The sequence below is a fragment of the Mixophyes fleayi genome, chromosome 5, assembly GCF_038048845.1.
Source record: "Mixophyes fleayi isolate aMixFle1 chromosome 5, aMixFle1.hap1, whole genome shotgun sequence".
NCBI lineage: Eukaryota > Metazoa > Chordata > Amphibia > Anura > Limnodynastidae > Mixophyes > Mixophyes fleayi.
Genome location: NC_134406.1, coordinates 42,613,808 through 42,636,585, shown reverse-complemented (window position 1 = coordinate 42,636,585; position 22,778 = coordinate 42,613,808). Strand labels below are relative to the sequence as shown.

Genomic DNA, 22,778 nt, shown 5'->3' with positions numbered 1-22,778 from the left:
CTCACATGCCCCCCCCCACCTGCACACCAACTCTCCCCTCACATGCCCCCCCCCCCCCACCTGCACACCAACTCTCCCCTCACATGCCCCCCCCCCACCTGCACACCAACTCTCCCCTCACATGCCCCCCCCACGCACACCAACTCTCCCCTCACATGCCCCCCCCCCACGCACACCAACTCTCCCCTCACATGCCCCCCCCCACCTGCACACCAACTCTCCCCTCACATGCCCCCCCACCTGCACACCAACTCTCCCCTCACATGCCCCCCCACCTGCACACCTGCTCTCCCCTCACATGCCCCCCCACCTGCACACCTGCTCTCCCCTCACATCCCCCCAGCTCTCCCTCACATGCCCCCCCACCTGCACACCAGCTCTCCCCTCACATGCCCCCCCCCACCTGCACACCAGCTCTCCCCCCACCTGCACACCAGCTCTCCCCTCACATCCCACCCCCAGCACTCCCCTCACATGCCCCCACCTGCACTCCCCTCACATGCCCCCACCTGCACACCAGCTCTCCCCTCACATGCCCCCCCCCCACCTGCACACCAGCTCTCCCCTCACATGCCCCCCCCACCTGCACACCAGCTCTCCCCTCACATGCCCCCCCACCTGCACACCAGCTCTCCCCTCACATGCCCCCCCCCACCTGCACACCAGCTCTCCCCTCACATGCCCCCCCCACCTGCACACCAGCTCTCCCCTCACATGCCCCCCCCACCTGCACACCAGCTCTCCCCTCACATGCCCCCCCCCACCTGCACACCAGCTCTCCCCTCACATGCCCCCCCCACCTGCACACCAGCTCTCCCCTCACATGCCCCCCCCACCTGCACACCAGCTCTCCCCTCACATGCCCCCCCACCTGCACACCAGCTCTCCCCTCACATGCCCCCCCACCTGCACACCAGCTCTCCCCTCACATGCCCCCCCCACCTGCACACCAACTCTCCCCTCACATGCCCCCCCCCACCTGCACACCAACTCTCCCCTCACATGCCCCCCCCCACCTGCACACCAACTCTCCCCTCACATGCCCCCCCCACCTGCACACCAACTCTCCCCTCACATGCCCCCCCCCCCCCACCTGCACACCAACTCTCCCCTCACATGCCCCCCCCCACCTGCACACCAACTCTCCCCTCACATGCCCCCCCCACGCACACCAACTCTCCCCTCACATGCCCCCCCCCACGCACACCAACTCTCCCCTCACATGCCCCCCCCACCTGCACACCAACTCTCCCCTCACATGCCCCCCCACCTGCACACCAACTCTCCCCTCACATGCCCCCCCACCTGCACACCTGCTCTCCCCTCACATCCCCCCCAGCTCTCCCCTCACATGCCCCCCCCACCTGCACACCAGCTCTCCCCTCACATGCCCCCCCCCACCTGCACACCAGCTCTCCCCCCACCTGCACACCAGCTCTCCCCTCACATCCCACCCCCAGCACTCCCTCACATGCCCCCACCTGCACTCCCCTCACATGCCCCCACCTGCACACCAGCTCTCCCCTCACATTGCCCCCCCCCCCCACCTGCACACCAGCTCTCCCTCACATGCCCCCCCCACCTGCACACCAGCTCTCCCCTCACATGCCCCCCCCACCTGCACACCAGCTCTCCCCTCACATGCCCCCCCCCACCTGCACACCAGCTCTCCCCTCACATGCCCCCCCCACCTGCACACCAACTCTCCCCTCACATGCCCCCCCCCCCACCTGCACACCAACTCTCCCCTCACATGCCCCCCCCCCCACCTGCACACCAACTCTCCCCTCACATGCCCCCCCCCACCTGCACACCAACTCTCCCCTCACATGCCCCCCCCCACCTGCACACCAACTCTCCCCTCACATGCCCCCCCCCCCCCTGCACACCAGCTCTCCCCTCACATCCCCCCGCAGCAATCCCCTCACATGCCCCCACCTGCACACCAGCTCTCCCCTCACATGCCCCCCCCACCTGCACACCAGCTCTCCCCTCACATACCCCCCCCCCCACCTGCACACCAGCTCTCCCCTCACATACCCCCCCCCCACCTGCACACCAACTCTCCCCTCACATACCCCACCCCCACCTGCACACCAGCTCTCCCCTCACATGCCCCCCCCCACCTGCACACCAGCTCTCCCCTCACATCCCCCCCCAGCTCTCCCCTCACATGCCCCCACCTGCACACCAACTCTCCCCTCACATGCCCCCCCCCACCTGCACACCAACTCTCCCCTCACATGCCCCCCCCCCCACACCAACTCTCCCCTCACATGCCCCCCCCACCTGCACACCAACTCTCCCCTCACATGCCCCCCCCCCACCTGCACACCAACTCTCCCCTCACATGCCCCCCCCCCCACCTGCACACCAACTCTCCCCTCACATGCCCCCCCCCACCTGCACACCAGCTCTCCCCTCACATCCCCCCGCAGCTCTCCCCTCACATGCCCCCACCTGCACACCAGCTCTCCCCTCACATGCCCCCCCCACCTGCACACCAGCTCTCCCCTCACATGCCCCCCCCACCTGCACACCAGCTCTCCCCTCACATGCCCCCCCCACCTGCACACCAGCTCTCCCCTCACATACCCCCCCCCCCACCTGCACACCAACTCTCCCCTCACATACCCCCCCCCCCACCTGCACACCAGCTCTCCCCTCACATGCCCCCCCCCACCTGCACACCAGCTCTCCCCTCACATCCCCCCCCAGCTCTCCCCTCACATGCCCCCACCTGCACACCAACTCTCCCCTCACATGCCCCCCCCACCTGCACACCAGCTCTCCCCTCACATGCCCCCCCCCACCTGCACACCAGCTCTCCCCTCACATCCCCCCCAGCTCTCCCCTCACATGCCCCCACCTGCACACCAACTCTCCCCTCACATGCCCCCCCCCCCACCTGCACACCAACTCTCCCCTCACATGCCCCCCCCCCCCACACCAGCTCTCCCCTCAAATGCCCCCCCCCCACCTGCACACCAGCTCTCCCCTCACATCCCCCCCCAGCTCTCCCCTCACATCCCCCCCCCCCAGCTCTCCCCTCACATCCCCCCCCCCCCAGCTCTCCCCTCACATCCCCCCCCCAGCTCTCCCCTCACATGCCCCCACCTGCACACCAGCTCTCCCCTCACATGCCCCCCCCCCCACCTGCACACCAGCTCTCCCCTCACATGCCCTCCCCACCTGCACACCAGCTCTCCCCTCACATGCCCTCCCCACCTGCATACAAGCGTTCACATGCCCCCCCCAGCGCTCCCCTCACCATTATATACCCTCATGATGCATTTTAAGCTGATGTGTGACAACAATATAACAGACAATTACAAATCTATAAGAACAAGCACTAGCTCTAGAGACAGCGGAACTAACAGCAAACCTTGCCAGCCAGAGAACCACGATCCAGTCATCCAGCACTACTTGCTGCTTGGCGTTTTATCTGATTTTAGACACGCCGGAATCCGCCCCTTGACACCGCCCCGTATGTACGTCACAGGGTCCTTGCGGCGGAGGGGAGCAAGCTGCTACCGCAAATATTATGGCCTGGCACTGGCCTGTGTCTGCGCATGTGCGTGACGTCAGCGATCTAGCAAACAGCGGTCTGCCAATCAGCGGGAACCGATAGTGTAGGCCTGAGCGGTCCCATTGGTGGGATACGGGGACCAGTCATCACCCGATCCAGCCCAGGTAAGCGAGCGGACCGGCGCTGCGTTGTTGCGACCCCGTTTTCCTTCCCCCGGTCTCCCACCCCCCCCACCCCAATATCCTTGGGTGGACCTGTGTGCAGACAGGGCTGGCCGAGGCCCCCCCCGGCGGCTACGCCCCGCAGACCTGCCATAGACTCCATGGCATCTCTGTTGTTATTCTCTTATGTCCGAGTTCTATTAGGCTGTGGTATTGGTGCTCTATAAAATGCTCTATTCTTGTTATGTCATTGTGGTTACAGGTGCTGCATTTGCACTGGGTTAATTTAATGCTAGGGTTTTGCTACCTGGGTCTTTACATTTGGTATATTACCTATTACAGCTTTTACATTGGTCAGTGTATCAGACTCATACCCAGGTTTGCTGGTACATGTGAAAAGAGGGACCATTACAACTTATTAGGAAAATATGTCTATATATTCATAGAACATACATAACTATGTACCCTAGTAGTAGAACACCACATAGAAACAGAATATATTTTTATATATGGTCTATCCTGTTATACACGTATAGCTGGTAGATGTATATGAATGTATACATGGTGGATTATCTTATAAATGTACATCTAAAATAGCACATTGGGGAGTTACTAAAGATGATTAGCCATATATTGTACAGTGGACAGAGATTTGCATTGTAGAAATGTGTTTGACAGTTGGGAGAGAGATTGTTTGCTGTCTTCTGGTGCTGTTTATATAGTGACCATGGGCTGAAGTTTACTTATGGGTGAAGAGGCCAAATTGCATGATTTCTGACACTTGTGCAGTGTAGGTGACACAAATGCCAGATTACTGTAAAGTGATTTGACTCCTGCAAAATTATTTCAGTAGCTGCCACTTCTTATGCCATCTTATATTCCAGTCAACTTTAAATGCAATGCCCGTGTAATAGAGATTACAGAAGCGTTACCACTACTAGTTGGTAAGCAGGAGTGCTGTTTTTCTATTTTAAACTATTTTGTCCTAGTATTCTTATTTTTAGGCTACTTTTATATATAAAATGTATTTTATGTGTGTATATGTCATACAGCATGCAGTATCTCTTCACCCATCAATCGCTGACTTGTTCGCTTGTATTCTCACAGATGTAGCATCTCACAAACAAGGACTTCCCTTGATCTCTCATTATATCAGCTGTCAACAGAGGTCCCCTCTTGTGTAGGGTGCACTCACTCTCGTACTATTCACTATGTCAAATGTAAAGGCCATTCTGTATACATAATATTCATGTTTTGCTATCTAACACCGCAAAGCATATGGGTATTACATGTATCTTTTACAGGTTTAATTTAGTGTTAGAATTAGGTTACTTGGGGCTAGATTTACTAAGCTGCGGGTTTAAAAAAGTGGGGATGTTGCCTATAGCAACCAATCAGATTCTAGCTATCATTTTGTAGAAGGTACTAAATAAATGAAAGCTAGAATCTGATTGGTTGCTATAGGCAACATCCCCACTTTTTCAAACCCGCATCTTAGTAAATCTAGCCCTTGGACTCAATGAGAGCGGTTTTAGTAACCCGTGACAATTAAAGATTTACATTGTGAGTAACACTAAACTGTTGGTAGCCTTTTGTAAACTAGATAGTAGTAGTAAATTTAACACCCCTATATGCTTATATTGGTACTGTGCATGCTGCACTTTTTCAAAACTTACAATACAGTGCAGGGGAAATGAGTGTGTATTGACAAGCAGTTGAAAACCCACAGGGCTAGAGGTATGCTCTAAGAAACTTCAAATTATTTTATATACAACTATTAGGGGGGTATTCAATTGTTAGCGTTAACGGAAAAAAAAACGAGCGCTCAAATAATCTTAGCGTTAATACGGTAATTACTCGCAGAATTTCAGCTCGCTGCTCCCTGAGCGGCGAGCTGAAATTCCCACGAGTAACTACCGTATTAACGCTTTTCACGCGCAATATTACCGTATAAACGGTAATATCTTTGAGCGCTCGTGTTTTGTTTCGTTAACGCTAACAATTGAATACCCCCCTTATAGTTCTTAAATTTTTTTTAAAAAAAATAAAAATCATTTGAGATAAACCATTTGGAAAAGCATTTTAAATGCACACAAGGCATCTAAGTTTGTGGAGTGCTATAGGGAGCCCCTAAAACGGTATAGATGGAAATACACCAATCAGCCACAACATTAAAACCACTTTCAACATATTGTGTAGGACCCCCTCCTGCTGCCAAAACAGCTCTGACCCATCAAGGCATGGAACCCACAAGAACTCTGAAGGTATCCTGTGATATCTGGCACCAAGAAGTTAGCACCATAACCTTTAAGTCCTGTAAGCTGAAAAGTGCCTCCATGGCTCTGACTTGCTTTTCCAGCACATCCCACAAGTGCTCGATCGGTTTGAGATCTAGGGAATTTGGAGGCCAAGTCAACACTATTGAACTATTTTGTCATGTTCCTCAAACCATTCCTGAACAATTTTTACAGTGTGGGAGAGCCAGTGTCCTGCTGAAAGAGGCCACTGACACCTGTTGCCATAAAAGGGTGTACAACGTTTAGGTAGGTGGTACATGTCAAAGTAACATCCAAATGAATGCCAGGACCCAAGATTTCTCAGCAGAACATTGTCCAGAGCATCACACTGCCTCAGCTGGCTTGGTGCATCCTGGTGCCATCTCTTTCCCATGTAAATGACTCGCCAAACTTCATAGCGCTATAGTTTTGTTAGCTGTCCTAATAATAAGTCTGACTTCCTGATACCTTATACACTACAGCGTGTATTAGGCCAGGTCAGAGCAGCAATGGGAACTAATAGTTTCTGCTGGCTCTGTGATGTTCCTGCTTGTCTTCCATTAATTAGGGGGGGGGGTGTGTGTGTGTGTGTGTGACTGTGTGACTGTGACTTTAAAAACAGTGGGACACATTTACAAGGCGTAAAACAGCCCAGGAGAATGCAAAGTCCTTGGTACTTCGTACCTCTTTGCCAAGGTATACCTAGATTTCCAGCAAAGCTCGTGAGTTTATGAGCAACATTGCTCTGGCTAATATGAGTGCCTGGGCTAATCAGCGGCTTTCTTTGCTAAGTATGGAGTAAGTGCATGCAAAGTTTTATAAAGCAGTGCAATAAGGAGATTTCATTTTGTGGCGTAAGAGTGTTGAATTGAGAGTTGAAATAAAAGGATGGAGCTCTGACTGCTTTGCAAAAGAACACACAGCGGTTTTCACTCCACAATGACCCTTGAATATTGCACCAGCTGTTAGCTGGCAGAGATCTGGGCTTCATCATATACATCTAATAGGATGCAGTTTGCACCTTCCTGTTGAGAGAAAGCTTAATTTCTAGGTGTAATTTGCCAAATTTGAATAGCAAAAGAAAGCTATAAACATGCTGGGGCTGTCATTAAGGAAAGTAAGGCAAAAAAAGGAGTTAATGTTATCTGGGACAATGCAGGTTTCAGTGCAAGGGGTGCACATTAGTTTATTATTTTGCACATAAGTTAAATACTGTCTGCTTTCATCTAGCACACAAATATTTGATAGCTTTATTTTTACACTGAAATTTAAAGTTGATCTAGGACATGTCCTACCCTAACTATAATTCTCTCCCCACATTTTAAATTTACTTCCCCCTCCAATGAAACATGGTTTTGCCCAGGTGCAAAGTTACTATTTTTTTAATGCTTTGCTCTCCTTAATAACTCAGGCCCACTATGTGTTGCATGTAATAAAGGCACTTTCAATGTCCCCTCTAGCTTATGATTAATTTAAGGCATACATGATTAGACTAAACTTACCAGTATTTTAGAAAAAAAGCGGATACGTTTTATTTAATGAAAAGGATGATAAGATTTTGGTGTAATTATTACACATTTGTAAAGTGCACCTCTTCAGATTTTTCGTTCGCCATGTAAACCCATGGGCACATTTCTAAACTGAGGAAGTATTTCCAGAGAAAGGAAAAATATGTTCCTTGAAGTGCGCAGAGCAGACCAGCTAGGCACAGCAGTATAAAACCAGGGGGTAAATGTATTAATGTCCGGATTCTTCAACTCTGGCGTGTTCAGCATCTTCGGCGATTAAATTTAAAGCGGCGCTGCTTGTAAAGGGAAACTTCCCTTTACAATGCAGCGCCGCTTTGAATTTAATTGCCCAAGACGCTGAACACGCCGGAGTTGAAGAATCCGGACATTAATACATTTACCCCCAGATGGTTTTAGATACTTTGTATATGAGATCCATTTTTTTTTTATGGTTATTTCTTGCTTTAATAAATTTGGTTATTTTGATTGTTTGCCAAAACTATTTTTCTCAGTTATTAATGAATTAATAACTGCTTTTTAACCAACTGCTATATAATTTATGCAGTTTATATAAAAGAAATATCAAAAAGTGGTAACGAAGGATTCCGGTTAGTGTTTTTGATGAAATGTGTGCATACAACTTATGTTCTTTCTATATGTAAAACAACAGTCTCTGAGTAGTCTAGTGAAAGATGGAAAACAAATATGGACTGTATTGTGAAGCAACTTACTTTATGACTCTTTCACAGAGCAAGATTAAATAAAGAACAAACAAAGCCGCATTTCATGATCATCAATTTATATAGCGCCACTAAGTCTGCAGCGCTGTACAGAGAACTCGCTCACATTAGTCCCAGCCCCATTGGAGCTTACAGTCTAAATTCCCTAACCTACCAGTATGTTTTTGGAGCGTGGGAGGAAACCCACGCAAACACAGGGAGAACATACAAACTCCACACAGATAAGGCCATGGTCAGGAATCGAACTTAAGACCCCAGTGATGTGAGGCAGAATGGCTAACCACTAAGCCACCATGCTGCCCCCACAGCATTTGTACGTTCATATAGGTGAAAGGGGGCAACTTACTAAAAAAATACAGTAACCAGTGCAAGTAACCAGAAATATGCTTTGTGTTATATATTACAAATTTGACTAGTGTGGGTTTTTGACCATTTGCAATAGTCAATAATCCCCCAAAAATGTGTATTTTTTTAGATAAATAATATAGCTGAAATAATGGATGTGTTGATCATTAAAGTGAACCTGATAACCCATTTGTCTGGAAGACAGTTTGTATAGCGTACTCAGTATATTAATTGCTTCATATGGTGTTATGCTCTCTTCTGATCCTCCACAAAACGGCTCCCCTGAATTAAGATGGGTAGGAGAGAGCAAAGCGTAGTCTTAAGCTCACCTCAGAAGCATAGCGCTTAACATATGGGGCTTGCTATTTTACAGGTTATCTCTCAGGTGAACGGGGAAGAGGTGGGTGGAAAGACACTTGTCTTTTTTTGTTTATAGTTCTTGCACAAAGCTCTATATAATAGATTGATCCACTTTCTCTCCTCGCTTACCTTGTCGACAGGTTGACTCCTAATTAATTTTTCTATAATGCTGTCTGTTCTGTCCGATAAAAGGATAGTTTAGAAGGCAGAGCATGTGTAACTGGTATACTATATAGCAGAAATGCTTTTAGGGTTCAGCTTCCACAGCGACCATGCCAACAATAATGTCCCTAGCAAATTGTCAGCTGGTCCTCCATGAGTTCCTTCCATCCAGTTACATTTGACTGTGTCACCGTCATCGAACAGTCACACAATTGCTGCAACAGTCCGAAGCACCTGTAGCCGGTCCCTTACACTCATCACCCCAACATGTGATAGCACCTTGCCATACAAGTATTTATACCTTGGGGGTATATTTACTAAACTGCAGGTTTGAAAAAGTGGAGATTGCTTATAGCAACCAAGCAGATTCTAGCTGTCATTTTGTAGAATGTACTAAATAAATGATAGTTAGAATCTGGTTGGTTGCTATAGGCAACGTCTCCACTTTTTCAAACCCTCGGCTTAGTAAATTTACCCCCAGGACTGTATTGCAAGTGTAGCTATAGAAAGCAGATTGCTGGATTCGTACACCGACATTTCTGGTGCTGTCACAGAAAGCATACTGGTATGCAATATTTTATCATTTCAGCTGTTTGTCCTATATCTTCACCTCCTTGGATAGTATTAGATGTTCTTTAAGATTAATCAACATAAAATATCCCGTTGTTAATACATTTATGTTGTAAACCTTTAAACCCTATACAATTGATGGTATTTATGTTCTTAACCTATTTGTACAATGGTTTAAATGAATCCCAGGTGGCAGTTTTTTTATTTTGTTGGGTTTTTTTGTTTTGTTTTGTTTTTTTTTTTCTCACGTAGCTGCTAGGGGATTAAATCCCAGTGGTTTTTGCACAGCTGTAATACTAAAGAGTATAGTTTTTATTCAAAGTTGTTGTGCATCCATTTACACCAGCTTCTTCTTCATGCACAGCCACCAGCTGTCCCCCTTCGGTTCCTCTGTTTCTGTTCACAGATTGTCCTGGAAACGGTAATTATAAATATTTTTTTATTAGAGTTAAAGTGCACCCTTAATTGTCACATTGTGTCCTTGTAACTAAATGCAAACTAAATTGAGCCAGATTTAAAATGTTATTACTGACATCTTTTTCATGTTTGTGTTTATCAATTTCTATGAATGCATAAACAAATCCAATATATTGTCATTTGATACACAAGTGACATTGATATATGTAGACATTGCAGTAAATTATATCTTCATATTCAGTGTTTCCATATCTCCTCACTTCTATTTTGAGCTTGGAGATGTCCCTGGTCACATGGGTCCTTGTGAAAGTGCTACATGAGGGAATGCTTATCTGTTAGTGAAGACAAAAGACCTCTAGAATTTAGAAGCACCACAACCACCTTTGCACTATACGGAACATAATATGTATCTACCAAGTGGTGGTGGTTGTTTTAAAAGCAGAATATCTATGTAGGTGCGTCTTCTGAATAAAATTCATATTTGGAGCATACATAGTTTATAATGAAACTCTTATGATGCAAGACCGGATCAGAGCGCTACCCTCTATAGAAAGGAACAGTATGTGTCTAAGTGCCAATGCACCTTCAGTATAGAAGGTCCACATAAATGTGCAAATAAAATTGTCCGCTCCAAGTCAGTTTGAAAAAATTCTAGACCGGATACAGATCTGGTAGTATACCACCACATATGGTGAAGTAATCGTAGCAATCAGAATGAAGGGAGCTGCTTGGTGGATTTATTAATAAGTAGTAAATACGCTTCATGTTTTAAGGAGTTATAATAAAGCCAGTGGAATAGGGTCACTTGATTTTGGTTAACTGGGACTTGGAGAATAATCTTTTACACGTTCTGAATGCGAGTGAACCCTAATCTAAGTGCAGTTTTATAGGAAGGTTCCATCTTCCATGTCCAGCGCCCTTCTGATTGCATACATTGTCTAGAAAAAGCACCTTTGGTCAAATAAGTGTGTTGTTTTTAACTTTTGTTGTTATTGTTGAAAATACCCCCCTGTTACTCTGTATGCAGATGTTGTATGCAGCTTTGCATTGTAAATAATTACTTTCTTGATTCTTATGACGCTTGCACCATCTTTAGACTTTGTAAAAAGCTGAACTTCCGGTCTGTAGAATCATTTACATATAGAAAGCAAACAGACTGAAGTAGGCGATGTAAAAAGCGTTCTTACTTTCATTTTTTCCTATAGATTTCTATATTGTGTATTTCTAAAATCTAGACGCAAGACTGTGTGGGACTTCTACACATAACATAATTCTTTTTCTGTTGTTACCAGAGTACTAAAAGCAGCAATGTGATAATGAATAATCATTACTCATAATGTTACTGATGGACAGAACTGGCAATAATAACACATTTACATTGTTACATTGTGATATCTTCTCATCAGTGATCAGCATGTTAGCAATGGGTCTGATTAAGGCTTACAGGGACCCTTACATAATGTTTTCTTTATTTAAAATTTGGACAGGTATCTTTAAAAATTCCTGCCCTTTGTTATCAATTGTTGTCTAGCTAATATGCTTTCTGTGGGAAATTAGAGAAAGTAAGTATGACAATAAATACATTATATGGACAAAGTATTTGGGCACTTGACCATTACACCAACAGGGACTGTAATGACTTGGTATTTGAATACATATACTTTAATATGGAGTTGGCCCCCCTTTTGCAGACATAACAGCTTCCACTCTTCTTGGAAGGTTTTCCACAAGACATTGGAGTGTTTTTGTGGGAATTTGTGCCCAATCTCTGTTCCAGTTCATCCCAAAGGTGTTCGATATGTTTGAGGTCAGGGCTTTGTGCAGGTCAGTCAAGTTCTTCCACACCAAACTCATCAAACCATGTTTTTGTAGTCCTTGCTTTGTGCACTGGGGCACAGTCATGTTGGAATAGAAAATGGCCTTCCCCAAACTGTTGCCACAAACTTGAAAGCAAAACATGCATTAAGCAGTGATGGAATGTGATAAATAAGTAGATCCTTAAATTGAAAAATCAATAAATACCATGACCTTGTGATCCTATCCATACAGCTTCTAGTCCCAGTGCTTTCAGTTGTATATTTTTAATTGTTTATTGTATTTATGTGTGAGGCTTATGTATTGGTATTGATAAAACTAAACAATTTGTATGATATTATTTCTGGTTTGACCGTTTTATGTATCCTGTCATGGTTTTTATTGATTTTTTTTTTCAATTTGAGCACCCACTGATTTATCACAGTTCAGTGCTGCTTAATGCATGTTTTGTGTTTGTTGTTTGGTAGGGGCTAGGAATTGGCCCTAATTTGCAGCTGCGTTCTGTGTATATTAGGTGTGGTACAGCCCAGTGCTGGAACTTTTTTTTTTTTTCTTTTCTGACAAAGTTTGAAGCATTGTCCAAAATGACTTGTTATGCTGAAGCATTAAGACTGCCCTTTACTGGAGATAAGGGGCCTAGCCCAAACCCTGAAAAGCAGCCCTATACCATTATCCCTCCTCCATCAAACTTCACAGTTGGCATAATGCAGTCAGGCAGGTAACATTCTCCCGGCATACGCCAAACCCAGACTCTCCTATCTGACTGCCAAACAGAGAAGTGTGATTCGTCACTCCACAGAACACGTTTCTATTGCTCCACAGTCCAGTGTCTGTGTGCTTTACACCACTCCATCCGACGCTTGGCACTGGTCTTAGTGATGTGAGGCTTGCATGCACCTGCTTGGCCATGGAAACCCATTCCATTAAGCTCCAGCCGCACAGTTTTTGTGTTTACATTAGTGTCAGTGGAAGTTCAGAACACCAGCTATGGAATCAGCAGAATGTTGATGACTTCTATGCACCATGCACCTTAGCACTTGTTGACCCCACTCTGTGATTGTACATGGTCTTCCACTTCGTGACTGAGTTGCTGTTGTTCCTAAACGCTTCCACTTTCTAATAATATCGCACACAGTTGACCGTGGAATATCCAACAAAGATGAAATTTCACGAACCCTCTTATTGCAAAGGTGGTATCCTATCACAGTACAACGCTTGAAGCCCCTGAGCTCTTCAGAACAACTCATTTTGTATCACAAATGTTTGGAAATGGAGACTGCATGGCTAGGTGTTTGATTTTATATACCTCAGGCAACAGGTCTGATTAAAACACCTTAATTCAATAATGAACGGGTATGGCCAAATACTTTTTGTCCATATAGTGTGTATCTCACAATGCAATAAACACAGGTGCCCTATCTGCAATAACTTGTGAGAAAAAGGAGGAAGAGGAGAACAAGTAATGAATGAATGGTGGAAAGGGATTTTTAAAAAAGAAACCAGAAAATTAATTAGAGTGCACAATGAAGTTCTGCGTTTTGTTTGTTTTTTCCCCCAACTTGTGATAGAGCTGATTTTGTTAGTTATGAAAGATGAATCAAACCAGGCAGGAAGAGCATTAGGCTTGAAACACTCACAGGAGCATCAGGCTACCATGTTGTTGTTGTTGTTGTTTTATTATTATTTATAGTGGCAACATCTTACACAGCACTTTACAATTGTACTACCCCAGGGAAGCTTATTCTTTACTACAGGCACACGCACACACACGCCAATTAATGTTCCAGTATGTGTTTGGATCATGGGTGGAAACTGAACGCTTGGAGGAAATCCTGTTTGGGATTAAACCCAAAGGCCCCAGCGCTGTAAGGCAAAAATAACAATCCCTGTAACCTTGTGCTTTATGGACTGTACCTATATCTCCATATACACTTGTCTCACACCTCTTTCGCACTCTCTCTGACGCAGCTAAAGCCATAATCTCCACCTGCTCCTTCCCATAAACTTCATAAGCACCTATTAAGGGAATGACCCTTTTATTTTTGTGGCTGCTATCCCTTTGCATTTTTTGGGGGAGTCACCTGTCATTTAATCCCTGTTTATACAACATATGTATACATGCATGTAGAGTATATAGTGTAAACATTCATTTATTTTTAGTGCCCTCTGCACCACCTCCTCAATTGGGTCAGAGCAGTACCCCTTTATTTGATGTGAATATATATATATATATATATATATATATATATATATATATATATATATATATATATATATATATATATATATAAAATTTTACAAGAATAACCGTTCAATACCTCCATAGTTATAGTAATGGGTGCCAGTTGAAGATAAAAGTGCACATGTATTTATCCAAGTACATTTTTGACATACACTACCATAAGCTATGCTCCTTTTTTTCCAGTCTAAGATGAGTTTGATACTTAACGAGATGGCACCTAAAACCTCTGATCCCTAGACTGTGGCACATCTAGCTTTCAATTGCCATTTTACCTCTCTATATAAAGGAAAGTTTTTAATATTCTCTTTAGCTTACTTGTATGTCTGAGAGAAATTCAGCACTCACTACTTTTAAACATAATGAGCTCCTTATTTTCCAACCCCAATTTTTTTTTTTTTTTTTTCCTGTTTTTTGGATGTTTTCATATTCTACCAGGCATTTATTTAAATCACCGCTGCCAATGGCCACCAAGGTGTACTACTTTGTTTAGCTAGTGCCAAAAGTTTTCTAACATTGAACTAGATTTACCTATAATCACATATGTTCTCTGTCACATATGTTTCACCTCTTGGGTTTTAAACTTGTTTGGGCAGGTCAATCTTTATCTTAAGGTTTTATGTCCCTGAATGTCATTTGCGTGTATCCTGATTGCTTTAATGTAAAGCCTTGCATTATATATTGATACTGTATAAATTAAAGATAATGTCCCTTTTGTGTCGTATAAGATTTTTGAAAAATGCGTATTTACATCAAGAAACAAAATGCTGCATTCTAAAGGCCGGACAGTGTAGGCAATGGGAAACGTGGTTCCCATGTTGTATGTGGGCGCTGTACCTCTCAAAGTGCTACATTTGTTTTCAACTGTCTCGCTGCTTCTTTCATTTTTAAACAAGTTTGTTGTATTAATGTCCATCCGAGCAATATATGCATGTCTTAATAGGTAAGACAGTAATGGTTATATTTGCTGTAGGTGTAACAATCACTGAATGCTAGTTGCATAGAGAACTTTTATAGATAGGTGAACATGCAGTCTTTTAAAATAGACGTGGTTCAGGCATTAACTGCTGCATCTCGCTTTAATAAGTGAGAGAAAGAATTTATCTTATCACTATATCTCGTTGTAGACAAGCATTAACTTACTCTGTAGAGCACAGTTGTGATTATATAGAGATATAGATAGGGAGAGAGAGAATGGAACATGTTGATGTGTTGTGGTGTTCTGCTATGTATCCACACAACCAGAGCCAACACCTCTAGTTGACACCAGTACAGTCATGTATAAATAAGAGACTGTCTTAGGACCATAGATTCTACCGTGGCAATTGCTTGCATGTGTTGTTGTACAAGAATACGTTTCCAGGCAACACTCACAGGACTAAGTCAGGCACTACATTCTTTGTAAAGTTAAATAGTAAAATATTATAACAAAAATAACTTAAATCAACACTAGGTTCATGTCACACCTAGCCATGCATAATAATTTAAAGTTATGAATTTTATAGGTGTTTTTTTTTGAATGTCTGAATGCAACAGTTTCACAACTCTTACTAATATTTAGAGATGTTTACTGACCGGGGTCAATTTTGGATCTGTATTAAGTTCGTGTTTTGGATTTGTCAAAACCGCCCTCGCATGTTTTTAGTTTTGGATCTGTATTTTTTTACAGAAATTGCGAAAATATGCTAAAATCACATAATTTTTCATTTTTTTTTGGTCCTACACTATCATTAACCTCCATAACACTAATTTCCAGTCCAATTTGAAAACCTCACAGGTCACAGTATTGGTTTCATCCACTTTCGGCTAAAGACTGCAGCGAGCTGGCTGGATACTAAGCGACAGAGCAACGGCAAAAACACATGGCAGTTCATAGCACATCTAGGGAACATTGCCACACAGCAGTGGCAGAAAACAAAAATGTGTGCAAGATGGAGTTGTCCTTGCGCCCTGCCACCCACCCTTATGAGATATTGAAAAGGAATGTACAGTTTAACAAGCCAAGCACGCCAGCGACAAGGAGTGCCACTTTTGTGGCTGAAGTGCTTGGTTTGTTTGGGCCCCTACAACATAAGCTACCAATAGCTTAGCTGCCTTAAACCCAACAGTGCTGTCAATAATCTCTACGGTGGCAAGATGTTGTTATCATCCTCGCCCTCATCAGTGTGTAAATCATCCTCACACAATATTAAATCATACCCGGTGGAATGCACCATTATAGAAGTCTCTTTACTTTTATGTAATTGCCGGTAAAGGCCTTCCTCGTGGAATTTGTAGTTCATTTTGATGAACATCATCTTTTATGCATTTTTAGGAAGTAGCCTCCTACGCCGATTGCTGACAAGGTTCCCGGTTGTGCTGAAAACTCTTGCTGAGTAGACACTGAAGGGTGGGCAGTTTAGGTATTGCAAAGTGATTTTGTACATGGGTCTCCAAATTGTGGTTTTTTTTTTTTTTTTTCCAGTATGTAAAGGGACTGTCTGACATGTATATTTGTATGCTGTCATGAAAATCATCCTCCACCATTCTTTGGATGTTAATAGTAGGATCAGGTGGAGTTACGGCAGAGGTGTCACTGTTTTTTGTCAATTCTTTTAGACCAGGCCAGATGTCAAAATGTTGTGCAGAGTCATTTGCATCATCCCTGGGTCTCTTGGGAAAGCTAAGTTTTTTTCCTAGCAGCAGTTGCCTGAGAAACTAAAGGAGGAGACGCCATCGTGCTACGTACCACTTGAGCTGTCAACTTGATCACCAGGAGCTCCTTGCATCTCTTGAGATCTAGGTCAGTTGAAGATATAGCTCTTAAACCTAGGATCAAGCACAGTCGCCAAAATGTAGTGATCCAATTTCAAGATTTTGATAACTCTTGGATCCTGGCAAAGCGAATAAAGTACTTGATCTACAAGTCCAACATACTTAACATAATTGCTTTGTTTCATCTTTTCCTTCAGTTTCTTAAGCTGCTTTTCCAAAAGTCTAATTACGGGAATCACTTGGCTCAAGCTAGCAGTGTCTGAACTCACTTCACAGGTTACTACTTCAAATGGTTTCAGCACCTTGCACGCACGGAAAGTATTTTCCACTGCGCTGGACTAAAATACAATTACCCCTCCTTTCCCAATGTCCTGGCTTATGGAGTAAGCGTGGATGGCTTTTCGCTGTTTCTCCATCCTCAGAAGCATATAAAGGGTGGAATTCCACCTTGTTACCACCTCTTGCTTCAGTTGGTAGCAGAGCAAATTACATTGCTCTTGTAGCTGCTGCAATCTGAAGGTGAATGGCCAACCCAGTTAGCTGTCAGTCATATAATCTTTAGTTTGCCCAGTTCCGCTTGTCCACATATCTGTGGTTAAGTGTACAGTGGGTAGAATAGCATTTTGTATCCCAATTTAATTTTTACGACCCTCCTGATAGAGATAAGAAATAGCTTTTCTAGTAAAATGGTGTTGTGATGGAATTTGGTAACTGTGACCCAAAACCTCAATTAACTGTCTAAAACCAGCTGCATAAATAGTGGATGTTGGATGCACATCTAATACTAGCATAGTCGCCATGGCGTCAGTGATTCGCTTTGTGACTAGGTGACAACTTTCATACTTGCTTCCTCTTACAAAGGATTGTTTAACGGTCAGTTGTTGTAAACTACTAGTAGTCTTCTTATTGGTCTGCTTCTGGGATGAAGATCCACCCCCAGCAGCATTTTTCTAAGGAATCTAGGATAGTGGAGGAGTCATCTAGCCTTAGCAACTTGGATGCAGGACTAACTCCATTCGCTAGTGAGGATATTGTTGAGGACAGTGTTGTGGGTGCAGATTGCAGGTGCCGGGATCTAGGTGGGAGAGGGGAGCTAGCTGATGTTGGACTGCTTGTTATTTTTTTTAGCATAAGTTTCTGATTTTTCCAAAAGCTTCCCATGAACTCTTTTCAAATGGCGTTATGGATGAGGTTCTTGGATGGTTAAGGTTCCTACCTCTACTGACTGTGGCTTTATAAATGGCTAGACAACTGGATTTGGGTAAAAATAATTTCACACGAGAGGTGGATTTTGTGGTCTTATTCTTGTCACCCGCAAGAACTGCCTCCACTGGTGCAGGATTCCAAAGTGGCATCCTCAATTTGTGTATCACTGGCTACACTTGGGCTGCTTATCCACACATCTGCAGAAATGCTGAAAGGAGGCTTCTTTATGAGTACAGTATCAGAAGCGTCAGGGATTTGTCATTTCTGAATCTATATATACATTTTCCTCTAATGCCTTATTGTTTTCTTCCAGCTCGGCTTTTACACATAAAAATATTTGGGCACCACTTTTTGAGTCAGAATGACAAGGTCTTGCATCATCATGACTGACCTTACAGGACGATGCCTTAACGACAGTTACTGAACCATCACTCGTACAGAAAGTTGAAGGCCTGATTCTTTCCTTGAAATTGCATGTGTAGAATGGCATGTTGGCAATTTTATTTTTTTCTGCAGTTAACTTTGCCTTGAGTACAGGTGTTTTTTTTCTTTACTAAGGTAAAATCTGTTTTTTTTTTACATTTTTTGTTTCCCTGACTTAAAAACAGTATGCCCTTTAACATAGGCATTGACGTAGAGGGGTTACTATCATCATGACTGGTGCTAGTAACTGCTGGGTGCTCCTGGTCTTCTCTGGTCTGATGTGAATCCATATCGATGGCACAGCAATGTGATTGTAGACTTTTAAGAACACTGCCACTCCTATATTTTCAGTTTCAGCACTGAACACTGCCATCTCCTGTTTCTGTGTGACCTATGGCTCAGTACAATGTCTCTGGAGACTTTGAAGACCACTGCCACCCCTCCTGTTTCTATTTCATTAATGACGCTGCCCAATTGCACTGGAGACTGCCAAGAACCCTGCTACCCCTTCTGTATCTCTCTGTGTAATGGCGCCGGATCCCTGTGAAGGGCAGAACTTATAGAATCTAAAACTCATAAGATCCTACTTATAGAATCTAAAACTCATAAGATCCGACGACGCAACAATGATGTTCGTGTTCAGTTCGGAGGGCGAGAGAAAGACCCGAGCCAGCTTGGCTCGGTACTTTGATCTCCGATGTTTGGGTGGGCTCGTTTTGTGGAAAACCGAGCCCGAGCATCTCTACTAATATTGCATAAAGGAGACTTGCTTTTTATTTATGTCACTTTTAATGGTAGACTCTATTTCATTACAAAGGAGTTTATTTAAGATGTATCACATAAAATATATACAGATTCCAGGTAGCAAAGAAAACCCAAAAGCACATGCTCATTTAAAAGACCACTAGACCTAAAACAAAAAAAATATAAGATGATTTACATAAAGGAGCAGTTAATGAACTTTGTGGTTATGTGTAGGCTAAATGTGTAAAGACATGGGCACAACTTTTTGAGTTCTTCAGTAAACGAAAGATTACTTTTTTTGGTTGGACAGATCACATGGGTCAGGAAGTGCGTCTCTGTGACTGCACACAGAGGTGGATAGTGGTCATTTCCCAAACACAATTTCAGTTTGGAACAGATGACTCACTTGTTTTTGGGGCCCCATACTTATCACTATTGTAATTTGCTGATATGCCCTGTAATGCTGGTATCTGGCCAGCATTAAAGACACGCAGTCTGTTGTACATAGGGAAAAATCTCTCTGTATTACAGCTTCATCCCAAATACCATCAGTTTTCATAAGCCACTGAAATATTTATAAACAGCTTTTTATGTATGGCAGTAGTTCTGCTATACAATATGAGCAGCATTCAGTGGCGGATCCAGGGGGGGGGGGGCTTGCTGTCGGCGGCTGCACACTATGTGCAGGTCCGCTCGGCAGTGACAATGTGCTGCCCGGCTGCTCTGATTGTGTTTTAAACACAATCAGAGCAGCCAGGCAGCACATTGTCACTGCCGAGCGGACCTGCACATACTGTGCAGCCGCCGGCAGCCTTAAAAGGCAGAAAGGGGCGGGGCCTAAATCTCCCCCCTAAATCCTAAATCGCCCGGGGTAAAAAATCTTTCTAGATCCGCCCCTGCCAGCATTTAACCACTGTTTTATTTTTTTAACTGAATAAAACAAAACACAGTGGGCCTTTTATACAAAGAACATCTGACACACAGATAAAAATCCTGTTTGGTGGTGCCACACATCTCAATTTGTGCAAATGCACTTAGATTTCTTCCAAAGTGTAGGAGTGTACTCTGCATACCATGTAGGCACATTGGTGCTGGGCTTCCAGTGTGCTATGTCAATGATGTCCAGGTATTGTGTCTTGAACAAGTAGTGTATCCGCATAATGCCATCGCCACAATGCTTAAGGGTTTGGTGTTGGCTCCTAACATTCTCAGTAAGTGCAGCCTGATCTATTAAATTTAGAGCAGGGTCTATGCTTTGTCTGAATAGAGCCCGAATTCTACCTTGTAAGTGTGACTCCATACAGCGAATTAACAGTGGCTGTCACACTCTAACAAGCCTGGGGCTTATTACAGCAGATTACTGTTTCTGATAGCTCCAACTCCTATTGTCTGTTTTTAACATTATAATGCTCTGATTAGCTTCAAGTTGTTTCCCTCTCCCATCCCATTTAAAAACTGTTTAAACAAAATTCACAGGAGTTGAATGAATGCAGTAGTTGTTATGATTCTAGTTAAATGCACCTACATTTTAGTTCATTTGTATACAGATGTGGAACTGTAACCAGAGTCCTATTATTCAGTAAGTTCAAAAGCCAGAAAAAAAACCATATAAATAATTGGTGCTGCTTTGTGATCATGTCAGGCATTTAGACATGAAATGCCTCCTCCTACAGTAATTGTAATGAGTTCTAGTAAAGAAAATGTAATAAGGAGGTGAATGCTAGGGTCAAGTGTGGGGGAAAAACAGGTTTCTAAATGTGCCTTGGAATAGAACATGGTGCTTGAAATTAAGGGAAAACACTTTCTCTTGTCCTGAAGATTATATCCCATACCTGTATATTCTCGCTAAATAAAAAAAATGACGACTTGCATATATGACGTATTATTCGAAAGGTGTCGCTTGGTAAATAAAGTAGTATCTCTATCACTTGTTATTACAAATGTCATTATGCAAATCAGCTTACTGCAGATCTTGCGCCCATGTTCCTTTCTAGTACTCTAGGTATTTGCTTCATATTGACACATTCTCCTGACCTCAACTCATTTTCTTTCACTTTCTACTACCACTTTAGCAAGTGTTGTCACTGTAAGACAATGACTGCCCATCACGGCATAATAACATCTTAATAAGTACGGTATGTACTCTAACCTAACCTATGTAAACATGGGTCACTAAAGCATCTAGGGCAATGGATGGCTATAGGGCCACATGCTCTCCAAGTCTTCACCTGCTGCCCACAGCTCCTTCCTAGTTTGTCAGATTTCATTGATCTAGCTTTGTAATACTTGTTTCAAATGCTGGCTTATATTACACATATGTGTCTGTTTCATTGATTTAAATATATTGTTTTAACTTATTACAGAGATTAAGGGTAACGTGTGGCCTTTTTGAAGGTTAGAGGGCACCATGTAACCCCCAAAGTGTTCCAGGTTCCCCATCACTGATCTAGGGTATGAGTCCATAAGATCCCCCTTTCATCAAATTGTTCTGTATGAACAACTAATATAGCAATTACTAATAATGTTTTAACAATATTTGTTTGCTTATATTTAAACCATAATATTACCTATATTGTGAATTTCAGTAAAGCAATTAAAGCTTTTAAAAAAAAAATAAAAAAAAATAGTCTGCGATCTGCAAAACTGATAAACAGGTTTTATTTTGGTTCTAAGCAAAATAAAACCCCCTGCTGTGTGCTTTGATGTCAGTGTACAGGGTGATAAAATGCTTCTACAGTACTACTTGCTCATACTTGGATACCTGATGACTTAATTTTGGTTGCAATGTTTTGCAGTTATATGAAAACGGATAAGACCATGGCACGTCTAACAAAGAGACGACAGGCAGATACGAAAGTCATTCAGTACTTATGGACAGCTATAGAAGTGATCCGAAACCAGAAACAGATTGCAAATATTGATCGGATTACTAAGTAAGTCCAAGTCACATTTCAGTAGGCAATGCCATGAAACCGTATTTTCCTTATTAACATTTGCTTTCTGATGTAATAGTGAAGTATTTGACAGATGTAATGTAAACATTGTTACATTACTATGCTTGATTTGCAATAATCTTGTTCTACACCATCGTTCTTTATTTCAGCGTTTGGAGCAGATTTAATTAAGTGCGACGTCTCAGAGGAACCTCGTGCGAGGTGGTAATGCATGCTGTACCGGCATTACCACCTCGCAGGTTTTAAAAATACTTTAACCAGGATCATCCCTCGAGGTTCCTACTGGACTTTGCTTTTAATTGAATATGCCCCATTGAATCTTTTATGCTAACCATTCCTATTCAAGAGAGTAGGTTTCTGAGTAATGCTATTAACACTCCAATCCTTTTGACTTGATGGGTTTTTAGAGCATGCCATGGACTTGTGCAGACACAAAATGTTCTCATTCAGACAGACTGTTTCAACCTCCTGGCTTGTCAGCGAATGAAGGATTTTCTGGTCAACATGTGAAGGTCTATTGAGATAGTCTTAGTGAAACAATGAGACGTGTTTTAGGGAGGTCTTTCAGATGCTCC

At 43.6% G+C, this 22,778-nt stretch overlaps 1 protein-coding gene across 6 annotated transcripts in view; it reads left to right on the top strand.

The window, feature by feature from the left end:
• Positions 1-3,556: 3,556 nt before the first annotated feature.
• Positions 3,557-22,778, top strand: part of ZMYND11 (zinc finger MYND-type containing 11) — a 60,124-nt gene continuing 40,902 nt past the window's right edge. For 2 of the 6 annotated variants that reach the window (XM_075212105.1, XM_075212100.1), the window contains exons 1-2: positions 3,559-3,693; positions 22,045-22,182. In XM_075212105.1, coding sequence (XP_075068206.1) covers positions 22,049-22,182 — 134 coding nt within the window. In that variant the 5' untranslated portion in view covers positions 3,559-3,693; positions 22,045-22,048. Of the gene's footprint in view, positions 3,694-10,016; positions 10,073-22,044; positions 22,183-22,778 lie in introns of all 6 variants that reach the window. The other 4 variants (XM_075212101.1, XM_075212102.1, XM_075212103.1 and 1 more) reach the window with 4 other exon arrangements.